This window comes from Equus caballus, chromosome 1 (assembly GCF_041296265.1).
Source record: "Equus caballus isolate H_3958 breed thoroughbred chromosome 1, TB-T2T, whole genome shotgun sequence".
Classification (NCBI taxonomy): domain Eukaryota; kingdom Metazoa; phylum Chordata; class Mammalia; order Perissodactyla; family Equidae; genus Equus; species Equus caballus.
Genome location: NC_091684.1, coordinates 58,077,219 through 58,103,179, shown reverse-complemented (window position 1 = coordinate 58,103,179; position 25,961 = coordinate 58,077,219). Strand labels below are relative to the sequence as shown.

The window sequence follows — 25,961 nt, the reverse complement described above, 5'->3', positions numbered from 1 at the left end:
ATCTGCCAAAGAGGGATTCTTTTATTAGATAAAAGCAAGGACTAAATGACCTCTTAGGTACTTACTTAGCTCTAAGATTCTACCTTAACATTTTCTTAAGAATTATAGTTTAAATATTTTCTTAAGACGTATTTGGTGGGTTACTAGATATAGGGTATTTTCTCAGCGCTAAAGTATCACCCTGCAGATTACTTACTAATTATAAAATATACTTTTACAATGGGAATATATAGCTCTGGTGTGGTTTGTTTTGACATCTCATACCAACCTAGCAGGACACACAGACTCAGAGACACAGACAGAGACACACACACACTCCCTCACACCCTCCCTCTACATATACAGGCAATCCTTACATGGATTACATACTATGCACAGTACTGTGTTTACTGCAGAGTCTATTTTTTGATTTGCATGGTTCCATGGCAACTTACAAAATGAAGAATAGGTTCTGGTATGCAAGTTTCAGTTAAAACAGTACTGTGCAAACTGAAAGTTTCCTATATTTCTTTCCGGATAGACAGATATCTATGGTTCCGTTTTACTCTTTCTCAACATACAATTTTCTCACAGATTTCTACCTTATCAGAAGTGATCAAAGATCGTGGTTCAAAACTTGATGCACCAGAGATGTGGGCTAATGCTGCAGCCAATGCATCCACTGCCCCTTTCTCCTCTATCAGTCTCTGAGCTGACGGTCGGAAAAAATCAACAGCAGCGTAAGAAACAGAAGCCAAAGACCTATGGTTTAAAAATAGTAAATTTTCTTGGTCAAGACAAAAGGAAAAAATTAAAGATAAAAGAATGAATGGGAAAAGAAAGAGCAACATTTTCATATTTTAATATAACTAAATGTCTGCAGGTAAAAACTGGTGATTAAATTTTCTGATTATTTGAACTAGGAGAGCTTAAAGATGAATAGCCTAATACAAAAGAAAAAATTATTCAGCAAGGTCAGAAAGCATACCTGATGGCATCCATGCTTTTAGATTTAACTAAATCCATTGTAGAAGGAACACCTACACGTTTAAAAGTAATTCCCTGAAAATGAAAGAATTATATTAAAGAAAAATGGAAGTCTTTACAATTAATTTCTAAATTAATAATGTTTGTTGAATTTCCATTTCTTGGACTTAAAGATTTCCAAGCCCTAGCAGATCAAAAGATCTGCTTTTTCTAATAAATCATCAATTACAAATTCTAGAAAGAGAAAAAAATTTTTTGAATCGCCCCTTAATTACAATGACGGAATTTCACTTGCAAAATAAAGCTGAGTCAAAAAAAAGTAAAAGAATGCTGGTTACATCTATTGACTTTTTCTCTTATTACTCCCATTTTGCAAAGTATATGAAACAGTGTATAAAAACACACATCACAAAAATAGGAAAAAATGTGAAATACCACAAAAAATCCAGACCACAAAAAATGTATAATTTCTTATAGAAACTGGCTATTGTACCATTACTCAATATAATCTGAATTATTACACCAAGACACTGTCATAGTCACCCATTTACAATGCTAGACTAAGAGGTACTGAAATCACAATGCACTTCTGATCTTAGTATCAAGGGAGAAATTCAAGGGAAAAATGAGAAAGTCAGCTCTTCTGTCTTCACAATAAAAGCTGTATTAAAACAAAGTCTTGCAGCTAACACAAATTTAGCTCTTCGCATGCTTCACATCCAAATGCAGCTTAAACTGAGAAAAGTTATAAAGATCTATTTGTGAGAACAAATAGAAAAAGAGCTCTTTTCTAAGTCACCATTTACATAATAAGCCTGAAATAATTTAACTCGACTTACTGCTTTTTGTTCCACATATCTTAGTTGACCTCTTTCTCTTGGTTGATAAAAACATATGCAAATTCCTGTCCGGCCAGCTCTACCTGTGCGTCCAGAGCGATGAATATAGGACTCAACATCCTAAATATAAAAAAGGTAATACTTTTTAAAATTCTGGCAAATTACACAGTCATTCCAGCATCCAAATAATAATGCTAATAATAACAAAACTACTACTACCAATAACAATATTTTCACTTCAATCCTATTACTCTTTTCAACATCCCAAAGAACTTTCTTGCTTGAATTTTTGGATAATGGGGATATGGTTTAAAACCTTTTTATCCACCTCATCCCAGGGCTCTTTATATGGCAACTTTTTATAATTCCCTTGCATGGTTCCATGCTTCAAATCCAAATAATGAAGTTAATCATTTGCAAAGGCATCACCTTCTGATCAATTTAACACCGTACTAACAAAAGATGGCTAAGAGGAAGAACAGATAACATATTTTTCATATCCCGAGCAATATCTTGTAAATAAAATGGCAGTCTATATAGCTGTTCTTATTTTCCCTAAATCATATCTCATGTCCTTGCAAATTAAACCACAATGAGATACCACTTTATACCTTTAGAATGGCCATCATCGAAAAGACAAGAGATTAGAAATGCTGGCGTGGATGTGGAGAAAAGGGAACCCTTGTGCACTGTTGGTGGAATTGTAAATTGGTACAGCCACTATGGAAAACAGTATGGAAGATCCCCAAAACTTTAAAACTTGAACTACCTGTGATCCAACAATACCAGTTGGGGGAATATATCCAAAGGAGACAAAAACACTAACTCGAAAACATATCTGCACCCCACGTTCATAGCAGCATTATTTACAATAGCCAAGACATGCAAACACCCTACGTGTCCATCAATGGATGAAAGGATAAAGAAGTTGTGTGTGTGTCTGTGTGTGTGTGTGTGTATGATGACATTATTCAGCCATAAAAAACAAGGAAATCCTACCATTTGTGATGGCATGGATAGACCCCGAAGACATTATGCTAAGGTAAATAAGTCAGACAGAGAGAGATAAATACTGTTTGACCTCACATGTGGAATCTAAAAAAAAAACCAAACTAAACTCATAGAAACAGAGATAAGACTTATGGTTACTAGAGGCGGAGGGTAGCGGGAGGGGGAATTGGAGGAAAGTGGTCAAAAGCTACAAACTTCCAGTTATAAAATAAGTACCAGGGATATAATGTACAACGTGATAATTATAGCTAACACTGCTGTACGATATATAGGACAGTGGTTAAGAGAGTAAATCCTAAGAGTTCTCATCACAGGGAGAAAATTTGTTCTTCATTTTTTTCTAGTGTGTCTATATGAGAAGATAGATGTTAGGTGAACCTATTGTGGTAATCATTTCACAATATATGTAAATCAAATCTTACCTGTACACCTTAAACTTATGGAGTGATGTATGTCAATTATTTTTCAATAAAACTGGGGAAAAAACCTCATTTCCTACCTGTGGAGGAGAACTTTGAATCACCAGGTCAACCTCAGGAATGTCCAAACCACGGGCAGCCACATTGGTAGCTACCAAAACTTTAAAACTACCTTCTCTGAAGCCTTTCAGTGTAATTTCTCTTTGTGACTGTGCAATGTCCCCATGTAAACACTGGGCATTCTATTTGAAAAAAAGAGAAAGGTAAGTGTCCAGCTCATAATTGCAATTGATAGCACCCTAACACCATATAGTCTGTGATCTTTTTTTGGTTGTTTTTTAATCTTCTTATTTTCTGATAATTATAATAATGCATGCTTATTGTTTAAAAAAATCAAACATTACAGAAAATATTAAACAAAATGTAAAAGCTTCCCTTGATATCAGCCTCCTATTAATTCACTGCTAACAGTCTGGTGAATATTCCTCCAGATATTGTTTTTTAAATATACATACAGACACTACTCACATATACTAGCATATACTATAATTTTACATATTTACTTATAAAAATGGCATCATACTACAAGGTACTGTTTTGTAACCTGCTCTATAAATTTATTATATCTTAGCCATTTTCCCACATCTTTAGATATAACTCTACTTAATATTTTAAAACTGTATATGATTTCTTCACATGTATGCAGTACCATTTATTTTAGCAATATCCTACTGATGAACATTTGGCTCGTATCCAAATTTCCACCTCTAAAAACAATGCTACAATGGACAACCTCGTACTTAGATCTCTGAACTCCTCAGTATATGTATATTTCCGTAGGATACATATATAGAAGTTGAATTTCTGGCTCAAAAATTATGAACCATTAACGTTTTAATAGCTATGCAAAACTGAAGTATAAAAAGAGGTTGAGCCCATTTACTCTTCAACATTCTATGAGTGTTTATTTCATCTTACCCCACCTACCCTGTATATTATATATCATTATAATCCTTGTGAATCTAATAGGCAAAAACAATTTCCCAATGTTGTTTTAATTTCCATTTCTGTAATTTTTAGTGAAGCTAAACCTATTTAGACTGGGCTGATCTTCCATTTGTGCTGCAAATAATTTTTCTAGTATTATACTTAAATTTCATAGTATTCCTAGCCACTATTAAAATTTAAAAGTTCATAACAATGATTTAACCCCAAATGTATCTAAACCATAGTATTTAAGCCTAATGCATTCACGAGTGACTTCACTGAGCACTTGCTATGCACCAGGCACTCTGCCAGGTTCTGAAATAATCATAAAGAAACAGCGCCGGGGAGGGGAGGGCAAGCCCAGTAGCTGAGTGGTTAAGTTCCTGTGCTCCACTTTGGCAGCCCAGGGTTCACAGGTTTGGATCTTGGGCATGGACCTACACACTTCTCATCAAATCATGTTGTGGCAGCGTCCCATATACAAAATAGAGGAAGACTGGCGCAGATGTTAGCTCAGCGATAATCTTCCTCAAGCAAAAAGAGGAAGACTGGCAACAGATGTTAGCTCAGGGCCAATTTTCCTCAAGCACACACACAAAACAAACAAAAAATGGCCCTGGGACAGACAAGTTGACAGGCATTTTCAATACAGTATGACATGTGCGATAACAAGGTGCAGGGTGCTATAGGAATACCTAAGAGGGAAACCCAACTCAGTCTTGTTTGAGGTGAAGGCAGCATTGAAGCCGAAACCTGACAGAAAATAAGGAACTAGTAGTCAGGTAAAAGGAGGAGCAGGAGGCTAGGGAGCTCTGGGCAGAAGAAATATCCCACATAAATAGTGTGTCTAAAGAACTACAAATATTTAAGTATTGCTAAAGCACAGAGTGAAAAGGGCAAGTGGTGAAAGATGAAGCTCGAAAGGAATATGAATTTTATGCTGAGGACAATATGGAACAATGGAATGATTGTGAGCAGAAGATTACCATGAACATATTTGCATTGTAGAAGGAACACTCTGGCTACAATGTATAGAATATATTAGAAAAGGGCAAGGCAAAAGCTAGGGAGACCCAAGTAGCAGACTGTTATAAAATTCAGAAGAGCTATCAGTGGCCTCGCCAAGGCAGTAGCAATAAGTATCTATTCATTCAACAAAATTTAGTAATCTACAACATGTCAGGTACTAGGGATAAAATGGCAAACAAAAATAAGACTGCCTCTGTCCTCATGGTCTTTATACTCTGGCCAGGGAGATGAAGATTTATCAAATAATTAGGCACACAAATAAATTCAGCCAACAAGTGTAATGGATGATGCACGGGTCTAAGAGGCAAAGGACATTTATAGAGGACAATCTGATCCAGTTTGGGGCAAGGAAGAATTCCCTGAAAAGTGGTGCTCTCAACTGATATTTGAAGGATGAGTAGGAGTTGCTAGGTAAGGCAGACTACAAGTTTATGAGCCTCGTGGTGAGAGGAAACATGGCATGTGTGGAGAGAGTACAGAAATGAGAAGAAAGTGTGGTAATCAGATGAGGCTGGAAAGGGAAGTAAGGGCTAGGCCATAATGAATTCAAAAAGTATTATGAGATGAAATTGGGAGGACTTGGGAGTAAAAATGAGGTATGAGAGTAAAGAAACATATCATACATGATTCCCAGATTTTGAGCTTCTGCAATGGCAGTAGGAAAAAAATGGACCATTTTAAACCAGGGCAGACAGAATCCAAAAATACTTTATAGTTAACTGGATGGCAATGATAAGGAAGAAAAGTCAAGGACGATATGTAGAATTCTGGCTTAGGCTATGGGTAAATGTATCATTCAACAATAGGGAATGTTGGAGACAGAGTGGATACAGGAATGCAGAAGAGAATGAATTCAATTTGGGGTACATAATGGATTGGGATGTCTGTGGCCAGTAGGGTAAAAACAGGTCTAGAATCTGGAGACTGAGCTAACCTGGAAAAAGATTTGGACATCATCAGCATATACACAATGACTGGAGTCATAGGAGTGATTAGATACACGTATCTATATACATAGCTAAACTATATTTCTACACTTATTGACTGCTTGCTATAAGAAAAGCATTGTACTAAATGCTTTAAATAAATGATTTCACTTAAATCTTTTTATTTTTTCATTATTTTTTTTAAAGATTTTATTTTTTCCTTTTTCTCCTCAAAGCCCCCAAGGTACATAGTAGTATATTTTTAGTTGTGGGTCCTTCTAGTTGTGGCACATGGGACGCTGCCTCAGCGTGGCTTGACATGCAGTGCCATGTCCGCGCCCAGAATGCGAACCAGTGAACTCCAGGCCACCAAAGTGGAACATGTGCACTTAACCGCTGCACCACAGGGCTGGCCCCTGATACCACTTTTTAAAAAGGAAACATGGGCAATGAAATATTGAGTTGCTCAAGGTTACACGGCTTAACACAACTGGGATCTAAACCCTGATCTGACTCCAAAGCCTGTGCTACTAATCACTATGTTCAGGAGGAATATGTTGAGTGAGAAGAAATAAGTACAGAGATTAGAACTGTGAGAAATGCCAATAAGTAAGAATACCAAAAGACCTCAACAAAACGGGGAAAGGTCAGCCAGAGGACAAGGAAGAAAACCTGTCATATCGTGGAACCCAAATTAAGAGAAACATTTCAAGAAAGGAAATGTTATTTTATATATATATATATATATATATATATATTTTAAGTATAAGCAAAAATACTTTAAATAAATTGGAGAGTTTTTCACAGTGAATTTTTCAAATTCATCTTTCAAAAATTTGATGCACGGGGCCGGCTGGTGGTGTAGTGGTTAAGTTTGTGTGCTCTGCTTTGGTGGCCCAGGGTTTGCAGGTTCAAATTCCAGGCACAGACCTACATACCACTCATCAAGCCATGCTGTGGTGGCATCCCACATACAAAACAGAGGAAGATGGGTACTGGTGTTAGCTTAGCGACAATCTTCCTCACACAAAAAGAGGAAGATTGGCAATAGACATTAGTTCAGGGCCAATATTCTTCACCAAAAAAAAAAGGATACAGCATAGATTTTTTACTTGATAATTAGTCCTAAGGAGCACATAATACATTCCTGATACCAGTGATGGTTTCTAGGTCTCCAACTTATGAATAAATCATTTTCCAAAAGTTTGTGTGTTTAACTGTTTAGAATTAAGAAGGCATTTTTCTGATATAACCTGACCTTAAGGAAAAAGTTCAATTAAATTAAAATTTAAAAATAAAAATAAACTAACCATTAAACTTCCTTGGCTAGTCCATAAAATCCCATACCACCCATAATGAGATGCTACTACTACTTTTTACCTAAGTAGCAGTCACCCAGCAGAGGAGAAACTACATTACTCCCAACCATAGAAACTGATTTCGTCCACTAAGAGAACTCTCACCAAGCCTTTGCAGCAAGCCAATTCCTCCCTATGACATAAAACCATAGCTTCCACAAGACAGCTGCTGACTGTTCTAAAGCAGTAACAGGAAAGGCACATCAATCGCCCTCCAAAACCCTTTCTCTATTTAGCCTCCATTTGCTTATACTGGATACAAAGCTAAAGCTACACAGTTAAAATGACTCTGGGGAAGATGGTGACAGCACAGTTTTCTAATTTCCAGTTCTCACATAAAAACAAACACATCAACTAGGATAATAAAACTAAAAATCCACAAATATTTATGACAAAACTAAGTGACAAGGCATTTTCATGACTTCCAAAACAGGTAGGGACAAGACCTGTATGTATGGGGGGGGATTTGCTAGTCCTAAGAACAGATAGTCCCTGGAAAGCATAATGGGCCGATTTGACAATAACAACTGAAACCAGAAGAGTTTTTGCATATTTAAGGGTGACTGTGAGGAGCCAGAAGTAAGGTCTAAAAGAGCATGGAGCAGCCTGAGACCTCTATGAACTTTGAAAACTCACAAGCCAATGCTCCCTTGCCAGGACAAAGCCCCACAGTGATGACAAACTGTTGGACCTAGAACCCAAACTGAGGATGCCAGGAACGACAGAAGGAAAGAGCAGATCCAAATAAAAGCGAGGGAAAAGACAGCCAGAGCTCAGAAAGTGAGACCTTTTTTTTTTAACAGCTTTATTGAGATTTAATTTACAGACCGTATTCTTAAACACTAACAAAAATATTAGTGAAGCAAGAAAATTATTCCAACCTATGCCTCTCCATCTAAAGTTCAGAAAGATGTATTTCATCATTATTAAAAATACGCAACAGAAAAGATCATGGTTAAATCCCATAGAAAGTAATTAGGGGGCAAAAGAATAAGAAGCAGAATAATATCTCCACAAATAATAAAAGAGCTCTTGAAAGGCACACCCACAAAACAGATGAAAAGTACAGTATTGTAATTCTGAATGAGCTAAAAGAAAACTTTAAAATGATATATGAAAGAACAAGAAAAATCAGAATGAGAAAAACTACAAACTGAGGTGAAATGACTCAAGAAAGAAGTAGAAATAAAAGATAAAGACTTTTATAAATGAAGACTAGACTTGAAAGAATACAAGATTGGGTAAGCACAAAGGATGATGCCTTGAAAATGGGAAATTCTGAAAATTGAAACAAAGAAAAAGATGAAATGGATTTGAGATAACGTGACAAAGGAGAGAAGAAAAAAGTCAACATATGTATAACAAGAGTCCCTAAAGACAAAAACTAAAGTAATGAGACAAACCAAATATCAAAAAGGTATAATTCAAGAAAATTTTACTGAAATTAAAAAGAATATATATGAAACCACAAATTGAAAGTGCATACTGTGTACCCAGAAAAAGTGACCTAGAATAACACCCAAATATATTCTAATAAAACTCCAGATTTTTTTTAAAAAAGAAAAAATGTCCTCTGCGTTCAGGCAAAAGACCAAATCACTTATAAGGAAAAAAAATACCAGACTGGTTATCAGATGTTTCATAGTATGCTTTATTCCAAAAACAATGGAAAAACATTTAAGATACTAAAGGAAAGAAAATGTTAACCAAGAATTTTATATCCAGCCAAAATGAATTTCAGGTATAGAGTTACAAACAAGCTATTACCAACAGGCAATATGTTTCCATGAGCCCTTCCTTAGGAATCTACTAGATAACAAGTCACAGACAACAAAAATGACTGGACAGACAATAAGGAGAGATGGTGTTATTTGGAGAGACACTTACATAAGGACTGATAGTATTATCAATGGACTAACATCACAAAAAGGGAAGGAACTAGACATTATATACCTCCTAATGGAAGTATATCAGTCATGAAAATTTTGCCCTAAATAAACAAACATGAATTTTCAGGAAATACAGAAGACAAAGGAACATTTTAAATGATATCACAGGAAAGTAATACTCTAGACTATAGAAACATGGTTTTCTTTTCCTTTTTTTTTGGTGAGGAAGATTGGCCCTGAGCTAACATCTGTTGCCAACCTTTCTCTTTTTGCTTGAGGAAGACTGTCGCTGAGCTAACATCTGTGCCAATCTTCCTCTATGTTGTATGTGGGATGCCACCACAGCATGGCTTGATGAGCGGTGTGTACGTCCATACCCGGGATCCAAACCTGCGAACCCTGGCCACTGAAGCAGAGCAAGCGAGCTTAACCACTATGCCACTGGGCTGGCCAGGAAACATGGTTTCTTAAACAACAATAAAAAAAGCTACAAGAAGAAAATAGATGAAGGAGGAATCCACATATTAAAGAGATTTAATGAAATCACAGAACATAAGAATCTTATCTGGATCCAGATTCAAGAAAATAAATTATAAAAGAAAAAACAAAGCATTTATGACACAATTGAGAATCTAAACACTAATGATATTTGAAGTATTAATTACTCTTAATTAGATGTGATAACAGCATTGTGCATTTTTGAAAATAATCCTTTTCCAAGGATTGTTCTAAACCTTAAGGATTTTTTTGTTTTTTTTTAAGGACAATTAGCCCTGAGCTAACATCTGCTGCCAATCCTCCTCTTTTTGCTGAGGAAGCTTGGCCCTGAGCTAAGATCCGTGCCGATCCTCCTCTACTTTATATGTGGGACGCCAACCACAGCATGGCCCAAACAGCAGTGGGCCAGGTCCGTGTCCGGGACCTGAACCGGCGAATCCTAGGCCTCTGAAGTGAAGTGCGCGAACCCAATTGCTAAGCCACTGGGCAGGCCCTCTTAAGGATTATTTTTAATCCTTATCTAAGGATAAGCCAAATATTTATGAACATATTAATGTTATCTAGGGTGTGCTTCAAAATAATTCAGGAGCAGGAAGTGTGTGGGCATTCTGATGAAACAGATTAATTATTGCATTGGAGAATGAATACGTAGGGGTCTACTAGATGTCAACTTTTGTATATGTTTGAAATCTTTACTATAAAAAGTTAAAAGAAAAAAGAGACATGGATTTAGTATTCTGATCCATTCATTCAATAAATATTTGGATTCATTTTATAACACAACTCTAAAATATCTTATAACACAACTCTAAACATTCTCTAAACTCTGAAATTCTCTATAACTCTAAAACATTACCCACTCTTTCCCATAGAAACTCATTTTGTTTCAACCGTTATACTTTGAAGATCACATTTGCAAAGTCTTGAAAAAATTTCTGATGAAAACGGATATAATTCCATCCTGATTTAACAGATTATGAGAGGCTGGCTATAGCTTCTTTCTGAGCTAGACTCAATCTAAAAATGACTATCGAACCTGGTTCACAGAGGACAATGATTATTTTGTTCAGTGATTCACCCCTATAATCTCAATTAGAGAAATCATAAAACAGACTTACCTGTTTTATGTGCGGGTTCATAGCCATTTCAGTTACATTCTTTTTGGTCTCACAGAAAATAATAGCCCTCCCTTCAGACCCACTGTAGACTTGAAGGACATCTCCAATAACTGCTGGCCTCTGGGACCAATGGCATTGGATGGCCAAATGCTTTGAGGAAAGAAAATGTCAAGTATGTTCCATTAAAGTTACTGAAAAAGATTTCTCTTGTACATTTTTTTCTACCTGTTCCAGAATTGGCCTTCCTGGGAAACAATAAGACAACGATTCTCTCCAACCTCATTTAAAAACAATATACAAATGACCACACATCTACAGACAGCTAATCTTCAAGAAAGGAGCCAAGAACATACAATGGAGAAAGGAAAGTCTCTTCAATAAATGGTGGATTTATTGAAGCCACGTGCAAAAGAATGAAAGTAGACCATTATCTTCCACCATACACAAAAATTAACTCAAAATGGATTAGATTTGAATGTGAGACTTGAAACCATAAAACTCCTCAAAGAAAACACTCTTTGACATTGGTCTTAGTATCTTTTGAAATACCATGTCTACTCAAGTAAGGGAAACAAGAAAAAATAAACAAATGGGACTACATCAGACTAAAAGGTTTCTGCAAAGCAAAGAAAACCATCATCAAAATGAAAAGACAATCCATCAACTGGGAGAGATTATTTGCAAATCACATTTCCAACAAGGGGCTAATTTCCAAAATATATAAAGAACTCATACAACTCAACAACAAAAAAATGAACAACTCAATCAAAAAATAGGCAGAGGAAATGAACAGACGTTTTTCCAAAGAAGATATACAGATGGCCAACAGGCACATGAAAAGATGTTCAACATCACTAATTATTAGGGAAATGCAAATCAAAACTACAATGAGATATCACCTTACACCCATCAGAATGGCTATAATTAACAAGACACGAAATAACAAGCGTTGGAGAGGATGTGGAGAAAAGGGAACTCTCACATATTGCTGGTGGGAATGCAAACTGGTGCAGCCACTATGGAAAGCAGTGTGGAGATTTCTCAAAAAACTACAAATAGAAATACCATATGATCCAGCTATTAATAGTTCTACTGGGTATTTATCCAAAGAACATGATACCAATAATTCAAAAAGATACAGGTATCCCTACGTTCATTGCAGCATTCTTCACAACAGCTAAAATGTCAAAGCAACCCAAGTGCCCATCAACAGATGAATGGATAAAGATGATGTGGTATATATGTACAATGGAATACTACTCAGCCATAAAAAAGACAAAGCCATCCCATTTGCAGCAACATGGGTGGACCCTGAGGGTATTACGCTAAGTGAAATAAGTCAGACAGAGAAAGACAACTACCATATGATTTCACTCATATGTGGAAGATAAACACATAGATAAGGAGAACAGATTGGCAGTTACCAGAGGGGAAGGGAGTGGGAGTGAGGGGAGGATGAAAGGGGTAAAGGAGCACATATCTACGGTGATAGATAAAAACTAGACTATTGATGGTGAACACAATACAGCTTACACAGAAATTGAAATATAGTAACGTACACCTGAAATTTACACAATGCTATAAGCCAATATGACCTCAATAAAATCATTAAAAAAAATAATATACAAATGGCCATGAATAGGTGAAAGGATAAATAAAGTGTAATATGTGTATACAATAGAAAACTATTCAGTAATTAAAAGGAACCAAGTACTGATACATGCAACAATATGGATGAATCTCAAAACATATGCTGGATGAATGAAGCCTTATAGAAAAAAAGTACACACAGTATGATTCCATTTACATGAAGTTCTAGAACAGGCAAAACTAATCTATGGTGGAAAAAATCAGAACAACTGGTGCCTCTGGATGAAGACTGACTGGGCAGGGGTATGAGGGAACTTTTTGGGATGACGGTAATATTCTATATTTTCATAGGGATTTGGGTTACACACATTTATGAATCTGTTAAAACTAAGCAAATGTACAATTAAGATTTTGCATTTCACTGTATGTAAATCTTACCTTGAAAACCGTTAATATTATATGGATGAACCTCAAAAACATTATGCTAAATGAAAGACGCCTGACAGAGAAGTCACATGTTGTATGAACACAATTTATATGAAATATCCAGAATAGGTAAATTCATAGAGACAGAAAGCAGATTGGTGGTCGCCAGGGGCTGGGGGAAGGAGGGAATGCGGAGTAACTTAACGGTTACAGGGTTTCCCTTTGGGGTGATGAGGTGTTTCCGAAGCAGACAGAAGCAATGGTTGCACAACATGGTGAACATACTAAATGACACTGAATTGTACACTTTAAAATGGCAAATTTGTTATATGAATTTTACCTCAATAAAAAATGTGTAAATATTGAGCTCTAGTTAAAGATGTGCATGCTAAAATACTTCGGTAAAGTATACTGATTTCTGCAATTTGAAATGAATCAAAAAATAAGACAGACATAAGGGGAGCATTTATGTGATAGACACAAAATAATGTACAACTGAAATTTCACAGTGATGTAAACTATTATGAACTCAATAAACAAAAAAGATGGATATAGGGACGGGTAGATATGTGATAAAACAAATATAGTAAAATATTAATGGTAGAATCTAGCTGGTGGTTATAATGTACATTTTATATCTGTGCATTTTAATATATATCTCAATAAAATTATTTTTAAAATGTAACACATATTAATTATAGAACAACTGGAAAACAGAGAAAAGCACAAAGAAGAAAACTAAGAATCATCTGTACTACCTACAACAAAGTCTTGCTGCTTCTCCTACTCTGAAAGGAGAAAAACAAACTTGAATCTGATCAAGCCTCACAATCTAACCATTAACTCACAGGAAAACGAAGGCAGAGGAACATGTTAAGTAACACCACAGGGTTGCAAATTAGCAAAACTGAGACAGTGGGAAACTTCTAAGACAAAGGATGGTTCTTTTCCAGAAAAAACTGAGATGAAAAAAAGGAACAGAGGAACCTATAGATTATAAAAGATTTACGACACATAAATAATCAGTGGCAATGTAAGGATCTTATTTGGATCCAGATTCAAACAAACTATTAAAAAAAAAAAGACAACTGGGTAATGTGGACAATAGATATTTAATGATATTAAAGAACTACTTTGTTCTTTACTACTACTAAAGTTTTTTTCTACTGTGATAGTAACTTTGAGGTTTTTTGTTTGTTTTTAAAGAGCCCATATCCTTTAAAAAATATATACAATTACATGAAGATGAAATGATGACTGGATTGCTTTGAATGCAGGGATATGTATGGGGGTATAGAAAAGATCATTGTTAAAGCCTGGTGATAGGTACATCAGACCCCTTATACTATTCAATTCTTGTACATGTTTGAAAATGTCTTTCATAAATTGTTTCCACTGATGCGTTTTATGTTCTTATTGTAAAACCTTCAGCCATTACAAAAGATACAAAGCTTCCTTTGACCATCATGTACTATAGAAGTCCTCTTTCCCAGACTAATTATTATATTAGTTTGATGTTTATCCTTCCAACCTATCTTTGTACATTTACATAAATACCTTAAGAATTCATTTACCATTTTGTGTATTTTTTAGAAAAATAATATAATTCTGTACAGATTTTGTAATTTGGTTTTTATCACTCAAATTCATTCTTTTTAACCATTACATTGTATTTATAAATTATACTATTGTTCATTTAACTTATTTTTATCTAGATGCACATGTACGTACATCTATTAACTGTATTAAATGGAAAAGTACATATACGGTACACACCTGACTTTGTAACTAATACAAACATTCACCTTTACCTCTTTTTTTAAAAAACATACTATTGATTTAAATTTGAATGGAGTCAAATTATCAACCTTTTCCTTTATGGCATCCTCTTCTGAATTTCTGTTTAGAAAAGCCTTCCCTTTCCTGAAATCAAATAACTGTTCTTCTATATCTGCTTTGAATTATTTTATGACTTAATTTTTAAAAATCTTTTGGGAATATTTTTGGTATAGGGTATGAGATGAGGATCCTTTTTGGCCTAAGCTTTAACAATTATTCCAGCACTATTCTTTTCGAATTGGTGTGAATTGCCTCCTTTGTCACATTCTCCATACTCTAAGTCTGTCTCTGAAATCAGACTGAGTCTATGTCTCCTGTGAGGACTTGCCTGTTCACATACTTTCCCCCCTGTATTCTATTCTGCTCCTCAGTCTCAGACTACAGAAATACAAAGGTATCTTACTGATAAAGGGTAAAAAAGAGAGATGTGGTCTGAACTGGTACCTAAAACATAAGTTTAGCTTCAACAAAATTCAAAATACCAACTAAAAGCTAAAATCTATCATGCTGGAAAGCTACTTACTTCCACAGTAGTTGCAGCCTTTTGAGTCATTTTTCCAACAAGGTCAACCTGTTCATATCTGGATTTCATGTATTTTTTTGCAACTTTGTATACCCACTGTGGGCAAGTTGCAGAAAAAAGTAAAGTCTGAGGATTGTCTTCAGAATCTTAAACAAACAAAAAGAATTCAAATGCTTTCTTCATATCCCAGGATGTAGTCAGCTCTCAAAAATCCCCCCCAAGCTTCAAAGAAATAATGAAAAATTTAAAACTTGGAGTGAATTTTGAACATACAAACTTCATTGCAATTACTAAAATTTTCAACTTTCAAAACTAGGGGAAAATATCAAGAAAATTGAATCCAGAAGGAAGGTGAGAATTTAAGAAGGAACAATGAGCAAAGAAATCGTAAAATATGTTAGTAAATCTAACTACTAACTATAAAAAAATAATACATGGAAAAAAGCATAGAAAGCTAAGAAAGTATACTACTGTACTTCTTGTTCAGGAAGAGAACAGATATCAAATAACTTTAATTTTGTTAGACCACTGGGGACAATGTAATATAATAATACATGCAATAACTGGGGATAATGTAATAAAAATTATGAAATAAACTCATAAGCTTTTAGATAAGAGAATTGCTAACGTGCTTATTTTGAATTAGGATATACCAGTTTTGTAGGATTCATGGATAATATCTTCAACTTGTTCAGCAAAGCCTAAATCTAACATTTGATCCACTTCATCCAGCACAACATGGCGCAGTTTAGAAAGATCTAATCGGCCGCTTTGCAGATGATCTTTGATACGACCAGGAGTCCCAACCAAGATGTCAATACCATTTCGAATATGATTAACTATGAGAAGAGAGAAATATCAGTAACATGTAAAAATCAAATATATATTTTTGCATTATTTCTTTAGATTTAAGTAGCAAATAAATCTTTGCATTACTATCACACATATTTACTCACTTTGGCTTTGATATGATGTTCCACCATAAAAACAGGCCACACTGAGTTTCCTAGTTATATCTTTGAAGTCTTTGGCTACTTGGTTTGCCAGTTCCCTTGTAGGAGCCAAAACAAGTACCTGAGCAAGAGGTTTAAAAAAAAAAAGACACTTTTCTACAGATGTCTATTCAAACTGAGAAGACCTTTTTTTAAGGTGTATTTAAAGCTAGGAATCTCAACATTAATGTCATAGTATTTAAAGACAGACAGCACAAATAACAAGAACAATGGCTTGTATTTATTATATCTTCCCTTACTTTCTTCAGGTCTCTTTCCAAAACTCACTTTCTCAATGAGGTTCCTAACCCTCTTTTCATACCCTCCCACCCCTACTTAACTGTTCCTCCTTAGTATTTAGACCATATAAAATAATTACATTTTACTTATTTGTTTATTTTCTGTCTCATCCCCTAAAATGTGAGCTCCGTGAAGGCAGGGATTTATGTCAGACTGAGCTATATTCCTTGCACTTCAAACAGTGCCTGGCACAGAACAGATGCTCAAAAAATATTTGTTAAATGAATGAATCAATGCTCACCATGTGCCAGGCACTAGTGCTTTACGTGAATTATCTAAATTGACGCTTACAAAAACCCTATGAGGTGGCATTATTATTCCAGTTTTATAGATGAGGACCATGAATCTTAGAGAAGTTAAAAGTCTCGCTCAAGATCAAACAGCTAGAAGTGGTGGAGCTGCAATCTCCAGCAACGTCCTTCTAACTTAAAAGTTTTTTTAAGGCAGAGTTGGGACTGTGTCCTATTTCTATTACTTGAGGTCTTTCCTAATTTCACCTAAGAAAGAGAACTCTATAAAAAATATCTGTCCTGTTGTCTAACCTAATCCAAGACCATTATGATTTAAATATATTCATATACAGTCAAGCACTGCATAACATTTTGGTCAATGACAACCAACATATATGACCACATACAGCACACACGACAGTGGTCCCATAAGATTAGTAGCATTCAGCATAGGTGTGTAGTAGGCTATACCATCTAGGTTTGTGTAAGTACACCCTATGATGTTTGTACAACCACAAAATTGCCTAACAACACATTTCTCAGAATGTGTCCCCAGTGTCCCCCTCATTAAGTAACACATGACTGTATGTAAATTTACTTTTATACTGTAATATCAGTTAGGAGTCTCAAAGAACAAATTACTTTTAGTCACGTATCTGTTCAAATTTTGATGCTTACTTTTTCTTCTTCACTTTTATGAACCTTAAAGTGAACACAAGTTTCAAAAAGGTCAAATTTTAGGCTGAAATTTCATTAGGTCCTCTCTGTTCTTTACTACTGATAAATTAAGACAGATCTCCAGTACCACAATAACATAGAGACTAGCAATACCATTTCTATATTCTTAAAAAATCAACCAGTGAAATAAATCATATTATTTACTAAATGAACAAATAAATGAATACCTATCTAGCAAATTGACTGTTTAAAAGCAAAGGTCAGAATTGAAAAAAGAGAAGGAAAAGGTCACTAAATATACTAATTGTAAATATTCCTAAATTAGATTTGCTGGCTTCATAATACACAGTCATCAAAGACATCTAGGATCCATACACATTACATTCATAAGCAATAACTACTTCACTTTAGCTTTACTTGACATTTCTTTTCTCTTTTTTCTTTTTTGTGAGGAGATTGTTGCTGAGCTAACATCTGTGCTAGTCTTCCTCTATTTTACACGGGATGTGGCCACAGCATGGCTTGATGAGCCATGCCAGGTCCACACCAGGGTACTTAACCTGTGAGCCCTGGGCCACCAAAAATGAATGCACGAACTTGACCACTGTGCCATCAGGCCAGCCCCTACTTGAGATTTCTTTATGTTAAAAATCAACAAATTTTTGCTTTAAGACCCAATTTTTGTGTGTGTGCGGAAGACTGGATCTGAGCTAACACCTGCTGCCAATCTTCCTCTTTTTGCTTGAGGAAGATGGTCCCTAAGCTAACATCCTTGCCTGTCTTCCTCTACTTGGTATATGGGACAGCACCATAGCGTGGCTCGATGAACGGTGTGTAGGTCCGCACCCAGGATCCAAATCCACGAACCCCAGGCTTCCAAAGTGGAGCACGTTAATCCATCCACGATGCCACTGGGCCAGCCCCTGGGACCCAAATTTTTACTTTATGCCACAGGGCCAACTTTTCTACCTTGGGAGTACTTGAACTTAAGACCAGTATACTCTTTCTTTCTCTTTCCATTAAAGTAATGTTTAAATCTTTTACTCCCTATAATGGTTACCTTTGGTGAGCGGCTTTTTTTAATTGTCTCTTGATTTCTTTGGAGTCTTTCAATCAAGGGAATGGCAAAAGAGAATGTCTTTCCTGTTCCTGTCCGTGCTTGAGCAATTAAATCTTTTCCTTCATATACAGGACCAAAGGTCTTAACTTGAATAGGAAAGAGATATGTTACCCCTCGACCTGTAAAATGAGATTTTATTGAAATATTTAGGACTTGCAATAGGAAAAAATATATTTATTTGAAAATGACAATCCTGGTTCCTCAACATCTGCCTAAAGGTGCACCACCTAGTAACAGTTATAGTTATTCCTACCCCAATGGTGAATTGCTAAAAAAAAATTGATCTGAACTTTTTTCAAATACGTATAATTCTTTAAAGTTAAAATAGATCAGAATACCAAAAAGGATGATGTAGAAATAACTGCAATTAAAGAAAAGCTATTTCTCTATGTTTTCTATATTCTACTTTTGGTCAGAAAAGGCACAAGAGTTTTTATAAAATCTAGCTGTAGATTTTCAATTGCATATCCATTAAAATTCATAGTACCTTTCAGAAGCTTTATAGTCTCTTCAGAAATAGGGAAATTGGAGAAGGCTCCTTCTTTCTGTTCTCGTGTTAGGGTCTGTCAAAATGAAATCAAAGTTCTAACTAATATAGTTCATATTCGACTAGCTATTTAGAATCTTTTACTCATTTACTGTTTTTGCTTTTACTAAATGAGCTAACACATCAACTTTAGTCAGTCAACTTGCAAAATTGTATATATTAACTTACAAGAGAAATTACTGGGAAATTCTTTTAATTTCAGAAGTATCCCTTTAAATAGTAAGCTTACTACATTTTCCCATGATATATTTAAAAATGATTAATTCACACATAACTCACTTTAGAAATACAGCTACTACATAAATCAAAATATATTTCCATTTCATTATTACAAAGGAGCTATTTAATAATCTAAATCATATTCACAGACATAGACAATATTAATTACGAAGATTAACACAAGCCTATAAACCAGCCCTAAAAGAAATTACACAATGAGGAAAGTAAATTATTTCCAAAATTAAAAGTTAAAAAGTTGTTCTATGGCTCTAAAAAGCATTTTTTAGGTCACTAATACAAAGAAAAGATCCTGTAAGCTTGAAAATTTCTTTAACATATATACAGGTTAGCATGACACCATCACCTAATATCTACTGAAAACGTCGTGTACTAGTCAATGTATATACAGAACAAAGACAGTGTATCTACTGGTAAACTTTATTAGTGGTGTGTTTAAAGAAAGAAGTTAAAAACAACACACAAATAGCAATTTTCAAACCAGGAACCAGATAAAAGACATGTATCAAATTCAGACTGTATGCCATTTAAACAAACCTCAATGCTGTTATCTTTTTAAGATTAAAAAATTTTATTACAAAAGTAATAAATTTTCATTATAGAAATTTTAGAAACCACATATTAACAGAAAAAAATTAAAAAGTTATCTATAATCCAGTCAACTAAAGCCACATTTGAAACACATATTCCTCCAATCCTCACTCTATGCACACACAAATTTTTTAAAATAAAAAGGTCATACTATATACACTGTTTTGTAATAATGCTTTTTTCGTTTAATAAGACACACTAAATACCTTTCTAACGTTCTTCTATGCCCTTTAGGATAGATGCATTCTACTGCATGGATATAGCATATTTTATTAAACTAATTGCCTACTATCAGACATTTAGGATGCGTAAATTTTTTGCTGTTATCAACAATGTCACTGTGATAAGAGTACTTATTCATCTCTGCACACCTCATGATTATGTCCTTAGGAGGATAAATTCCCAAAAGTGGAATTCCTGACCCCTCACATGATCTAAGTAAAATAATAAATAGTTAAGCCTATTACAGTACAGAGCACTGTACCAGGCAAAATCCCAACAGAGTAAGAAGCAACCCACACATTCAGCTACTAGCAATACAGATTTATAGGGCCTTTAGATCAACTCTCTAACATATGTGCTTCCCAAGAAATAGCAAATTCACAAATTAAAAAACACCACATTGTAAGGCAAGGATTCAACATCTTTCCCCAAAGATTACACATTAAATTAAGCTCAAATGTATTTAAATTATCAGCAACTATCAGATTTTAAAAATATGAAGAATTATTAATTACCAAGAATTATTAAGAATATCAAAGCTGTTTCTTTCTGAAAGCCTGAGTAATTTACTGACAATTTATAATACCTAGATAAACCTATGAGCTCTGCTGGAAGAAAGCGCAAGAACAAAGTGACCAAATTCTGTGCAAGTAAATATCTACTCTAACAGATACTGGCAAAAGCAATGGGTCCAGGAATGCAGATCCTATACTAAGTATGTTTTCTACACTTCCCAAAAAATTAACACCCAACACAACAGATTTCTTCTGATCATTTTCATATGTTCAATTTCTGTTTTAAAAATGCAAACAGCTTTAAGACTGAATTACAACAAGATCTAAAGATTATTTAAAGTTGCTATTGTTAAAGAAGCAGAAAAAGCAGGAGGCACAATACACAAAGTCAAAAGGCTTTTTGTACCTTGTTTCAGGGAAGTCAGAAGTCAATTCATGAGTACTGGTAGGGAATGAAATAACCATAAGAAATGCAAGTAGGTGACCATCAATAAGCAATTTGGAAAAACTGTTTAGGAAACCAAAAGTACAGGAAAGGTTTAAATTTGACCGTTCCCCACCTCCGCCCCAAGAAAAAGGCAGTACAATGAAAGAAACAAGGGACAAAGGAAAAAAGACTCGGGCTTCAGCTTACAGACTCCCTGGTCCAACTGACAGTACTGGACACTAAGCAGGAAATATAGAATCAATTCTAACTAGTCTAAAAAATCAAATTAACCTGCATTTTAAAGATAATGTCAAATGCAAAACAAAAAGAATCCATACCTCTTCTAGTTTATTATCACTTGATTTCTGAGTAGAACTATCTAAGGATGGCACTCGCTTTGATTTTTTTTCATATTCATCAATATCTCCATTTGACAAATCTTTTCTTCTCGACTTCTGAGTTTTAGAAAACTCATCTGAAAGTCTATTACATCCTTCCTCAGTGTCTCCATTTAGCTTCTCTTTCATTTTAACTTTTTTGGGCTTTGGAGCATCCAGGTCATCTGCAACACCATTTTCTCTCGTTTCTGATTTCTCATCTGAGTCATAATGGTGCCTTGATTTCCTTCTATCACTCTGTGGAAAAACAAGGAAGCAAGGACAAAAAGGTCACAAGGTCTCCTTTTAAGACTCTAGAGAAGTTAGAGCACGACTCCTCAACCAGCAAAGCTCAGTCTACCATTATCTTGAAAAGTTACCTGGTAAAATCCAGACTGGTTGCTAACGCCAAGCCTGAGCCTCATCTATTGCTTGCTTTCTCATCCCAACTCTCACATTCTCAAAACTTGGCCTCTAGTTTTAATCCCATCATAAGATTTAAGGGAAATTAAAATAGCTCCTTTTCAGAAAAAGAATGAGGAACTGAGATTTATAAATTAAAAAACAACCAAAAACTTCCAATATCTCCAAGAGAAAAAAATTAATATTTATTGAGTACCTACCCCAGCATTGTGTTATGTGTTTTCGGCTTATCTTGTTTAAATCTTCATAACAACCCTATAAGGGAAGCACAGGTCCACAATCCCTTATCCGAAATTCCGATATCCATAAAGCTCTGAAAACCGAAAGTTTTTTTGTAATTTATTTGGAGACAAAACCTTACCTGACCTGAACTCATTTGGTGGCAAAATTTGACTTGAACTAATGTGAGTCTATTTATAATTTTTATTTATTTCACTTAGTACAAATATTCATATTTAATATTAAGGTGTTTGATTATAAGCTGGGGGCCCCAAACCCTACTGGGGTGTTACCTTTCTATAAAGAGCCCCAGAATTCTGAATGCCAAAACAGATCTAGCCCCAAGGATTTTGGATAAGGGATAGCGAACCTGTATTACCTTTGCCATTTTACAAAGGAAGAAATAGAAGTTCTTAGAGGTAAGTAACTTGCCAAAGACCCACACATGGGATTTCTTGCAAGTAGAAATGCTAGAAATCAAGCCCTGTCTGACTTGAAAGCCCAAGATCTCTTCACATCAGCTTCCTCTCTGAACTTTGATAATTAACAGGTTAAAGAAAAACCAAACCAAACAAAACCATATAATTCATATAAAACTCCAACTGTTATATTCCCATGGAAGGATAAGTATATTAGTAATCCTGGAAAAGTTTTTAAGGTTTTTAAAATTTAGTTAATAGAACTTAAAAAAAAAAAAAAGACTATTCTGCAACTTTAATTTTAAAACACCAAACTGATGACCAGTGTTTTAATATCTGGAGACAGCAAGAAATGATTGGGAAATTTAGCACTTCAAAATCACTTAGTTAAATGTTCAAAATAAATTAGACAAAATAAATTAGATATTAGTGACTAGTGATGATAAAAACTACACCAAAATTTTTACTATAATTTACACAATTTTTACAGAGTACTTTCATATATAATTTTCTTATCCGTAAAATAGGAGTTGTGAAAATGCTTTGTAAATAACGCATTTGTGACATTTGTAAAGCATTAGAGCTTTCATTAACGTAAATTATAGGTATATGCTACAACACTTGATCTTTAGTTAACTGAACTAGCCTACATCTCCCCAAACCAATAGGTTCTACAGAAAAACAAGGTTATTTATAGAGCCAGCCTTGGGGCTTGAACTGCTCCTGGGCCCTGCACTTCAGGGAGATGAAGCAAGGTAAAGTGAGACCTCTAGGTCCAAGCCCAGCAATATCCCAAGGTGATAAAATTTGTTCCACATCAGATCCACGATGCTTGACACTCTCCCCTTCCTTGGCTTCCACAACACTCTATATTCCCTCCTTATCCTCTTACCTCTGTCTTCTTCAGTGGTTCTTCTCCCTCCTCCTGCTGTGGACATTCCTTAAGTCTCTGTTCTCTATGCACACTTTATACAATTTTCATGGCTTCAGAATACACTTCCAGGCATCCTTCCTCACCTGTACTCCAGTTCTGAGTACCTAGGGCCCAGCTCCATATCTCAACATATCCAGAACCAAAGTCATCTTCATCTTAGTGCCACATCACTATCTGAATGCTCTATTAGCTGGTACTCCAATCTGTTTCCAAATCTTTAGTTATCTTTCACAGATAAAGGAAAATCAAGCACTTGTGAAGAATCTACAACGTGAAAGCCACCAATTTATAAGAATATAGTGAAATGTAAGGATAGACAAAGATATGGTCATTACTCCTCAAAAATCTTTGGGAAATACTTGGGTAAGACATACACAGGAAAAATGAGCTAACTTTATAAGGAAGCACATAATAAATGCCAATCGAATGATAAACACAGCACTGAAACAAGACTTCAAAGGGGAGTAAGATTACTGTATGTGTACACTGGAGAGGTTAGGACAGACATAAAAACCTTGACAGACGGATAGAATTTGGATGCAAAAGGAGAGGCAAGTATTTCAGGAGGAGACAAAACTAAAATAACTGTTTGGTGATTCCACTTACATGAGTTATCTAGAATAGTCAAATTCATAGAGACAGAGAGTAGAATGGTGGTTGCCAGGGCTGAGGAGAGGGGGCAATGAGGAGTTGGTGTTTAATGGGCACAGAGTTTCTGTTTGGGAGGATGAAAAAGTTCTGGAGATGAATGGTGGTGATGGCTGCAGAACAATGTTAATGTAGATAATGCTACAAAACTGTACACCTTAAAATGGCTAAAGTGGTAAATTTTATGTTATGTATATTTTACCACGATAAAAAATTTAATAGCTTGCTGGAATGGCAAATTTATCTTGGTGATACGGTGGAAGAGCAGATTCCGCTCTCTGGGGCTATACAGAATATTTTCATGCTTTTATCAAATGCCAGCTTTCAAATACTGCTTCCTTACCCTCCAAAGCTCTGTTTTCTCTAAGTCTCTCTTTCTTTTGAGGGGTGGGGTGGGAAGTTTCTACAACTCTTCTACAGGCTCCTTGGTGCCCAGCAAAGAATCTGGCACAGCTAAAGCTCAATAAATACTACTTGTGGACTGAATGAAAATACTAACAGTAAAGGCTATTAATAATACAACCCACATGATCTCCATCACAACCAAATCCTGGCACCGTTGGCTGTGACACTTTTCCTTAAGCTCTAAAGACTAATTATCGAGGTTTGAAAAGCCAAGATCGCTTTCCCCAAGATTCTTGCACACAGGACGGGGTGACGGAGAAGTAATACATATTCAAGAGAATCATTTTTCTTAATCATCTTCTAAGACAGCCAGCGAGAATCAAATGACAGGCCTCACAGCTTAAGGAAGAAGAGGAAAGAAAGATTCCGCGATGGGAGCTTGAGTCTGCCCACCTCGTAGGCGCCGACGGGAAGGGCTGAGGGGCCACGGAAGGCCGGGCCAGAGCCCAGGGCCGCCCTTCTCCAGGTTCAGGGTGTGAAGGTGGGAATGGTCCAGGAGCGACCTCAGAGGGACGAGGGCGGCGCGCGGGGAGGCCCTCGGATGCTCCGGCCCGCTTGTGACAGGCCTCCAGGGACAGCTCCCCTCCCCGCCCAAGCCGGCGCAGCCCCAAAAGGAGGCGCGGCCCATCCTCAGCGCACCTTTTGCCTCTCCTTCCTCTGGCTCTCGGTCTCCTCCAAGGGTGCCTCCAGCTCCATAATGTCCCCCCAGAGGAGTTTCCCAGGCATCATTCGCCGCCGCCGCCTCCCTCTAGGCTCGGTGGCCACAACCACCTACAGGCAGCGACAGCGTGAAAGGAAGCGGGGGCAGGGCGGCCGCCCGGCCAGGGCCGTGCGTCACTTCCGGGACACGCACCGCACGGCGGGGGAAAATAATCCTGGATCCTCTCAGTTTAAATTCTTCCCTTGCGACGCAATCTCCCAGCCAATGAGTGTGAGCAGCCTCGACGGGTCCACCCTTGTTCTGAAGTGATTGGCTCCTAGAGTAAAACCCTGGCCAATCACGATAAAGGACGCGCGAGTTGATTAGCATAAAATGATTCGGGCTTTTTTTCTCTTTTTTGTCCCCCTCCCCCACCCCAAACATTTCTCCTCCGCACCGCGGAGGCGCTCGGGGCCGTCAGCAGTCGCTGCTCAGTTCGAAGAGCCCCTCAACGGCGGCGCACTGGGGCCTGCGCGCGGCGGGCGGGCGCCTGGACAGGCCCGTGCCGGGCCATGCCGGCTGGGAGCGCCACGTGCCCCCTCGCCTTCCGCCGCCGGAA

The 25,961-nt window shown here is 36.3% G+C and overlaps 1 protein-coding gene across 12 annotated transcripts in view; it reads right to left on the bottom strand.

The window, feature by feature from the left end:
• The window catches only part of DDX50 (DExD-box helicase 50), a 31,661-nt gene extending 5,704 nt beyond the window's left edge, over nt 1-25,957 (bottom strand). The window contains exons 1-14 of one of the 12 annotated variants that reach the window (XM_005602421.4): nt 25,342-25,544; nt 23,608-23,913; nt 22,278-22,332; nt 21,616-21,912; nt 19,226-19,301; nt 18,679-18,857; nt 16,375-16,492; nt 16,072-16,257; nt 15,419-15,564; nt 11,041-11,190; nt 3,316-3,477; nt 1,806-1,925; nt 968-1,041; nt 582-741 (exon numbers count right to left, since the gene is read on the bottom strand). In XM_005602421.4, coding sequence (XP_005602478.2) covers nt 582-741; nt 968-1,041; nt 1,806-1,925; nt 3,316-3,477; nt 11,041-11,190; nt 15,419-15,564; nt 16,072-16,257; nt 16,375-16,492; nt 18,679-18,857; nt 19,226-19,301; nt 21,616-21,804 — 1,560 coding nt within the window. In that variant the 5' untranslated portion in view covers nt 21,805-21,912; nt 22,278-22,332; nt 23,608-23,913; nt 25,342-25,544. Of the gene's footprint in view, nt 1-581; nt 742-967; nt 1,042-1,805; nt 1,926-3,315; nt 3,478-11,040; nt 11,191-15,418; nt 15,565-16,071; nt 16,258-16,374; nt 16,493-18,678; nt 18,858-19,225; nt 19,302-21,615; nt 21,913-22,277; nt 22,391-23,607; nt 23,914-25,095 lie in introns of all 12 variants that reach the window. The other 11 variants (XM_014733349.3, XM_070226316.1, XM_070226301.1 and 8 more) reach the window with 11 other exon arrangements.
• Between the last annotated feature and the right edge of the window lie 4 nt (nt 25,958-25,961).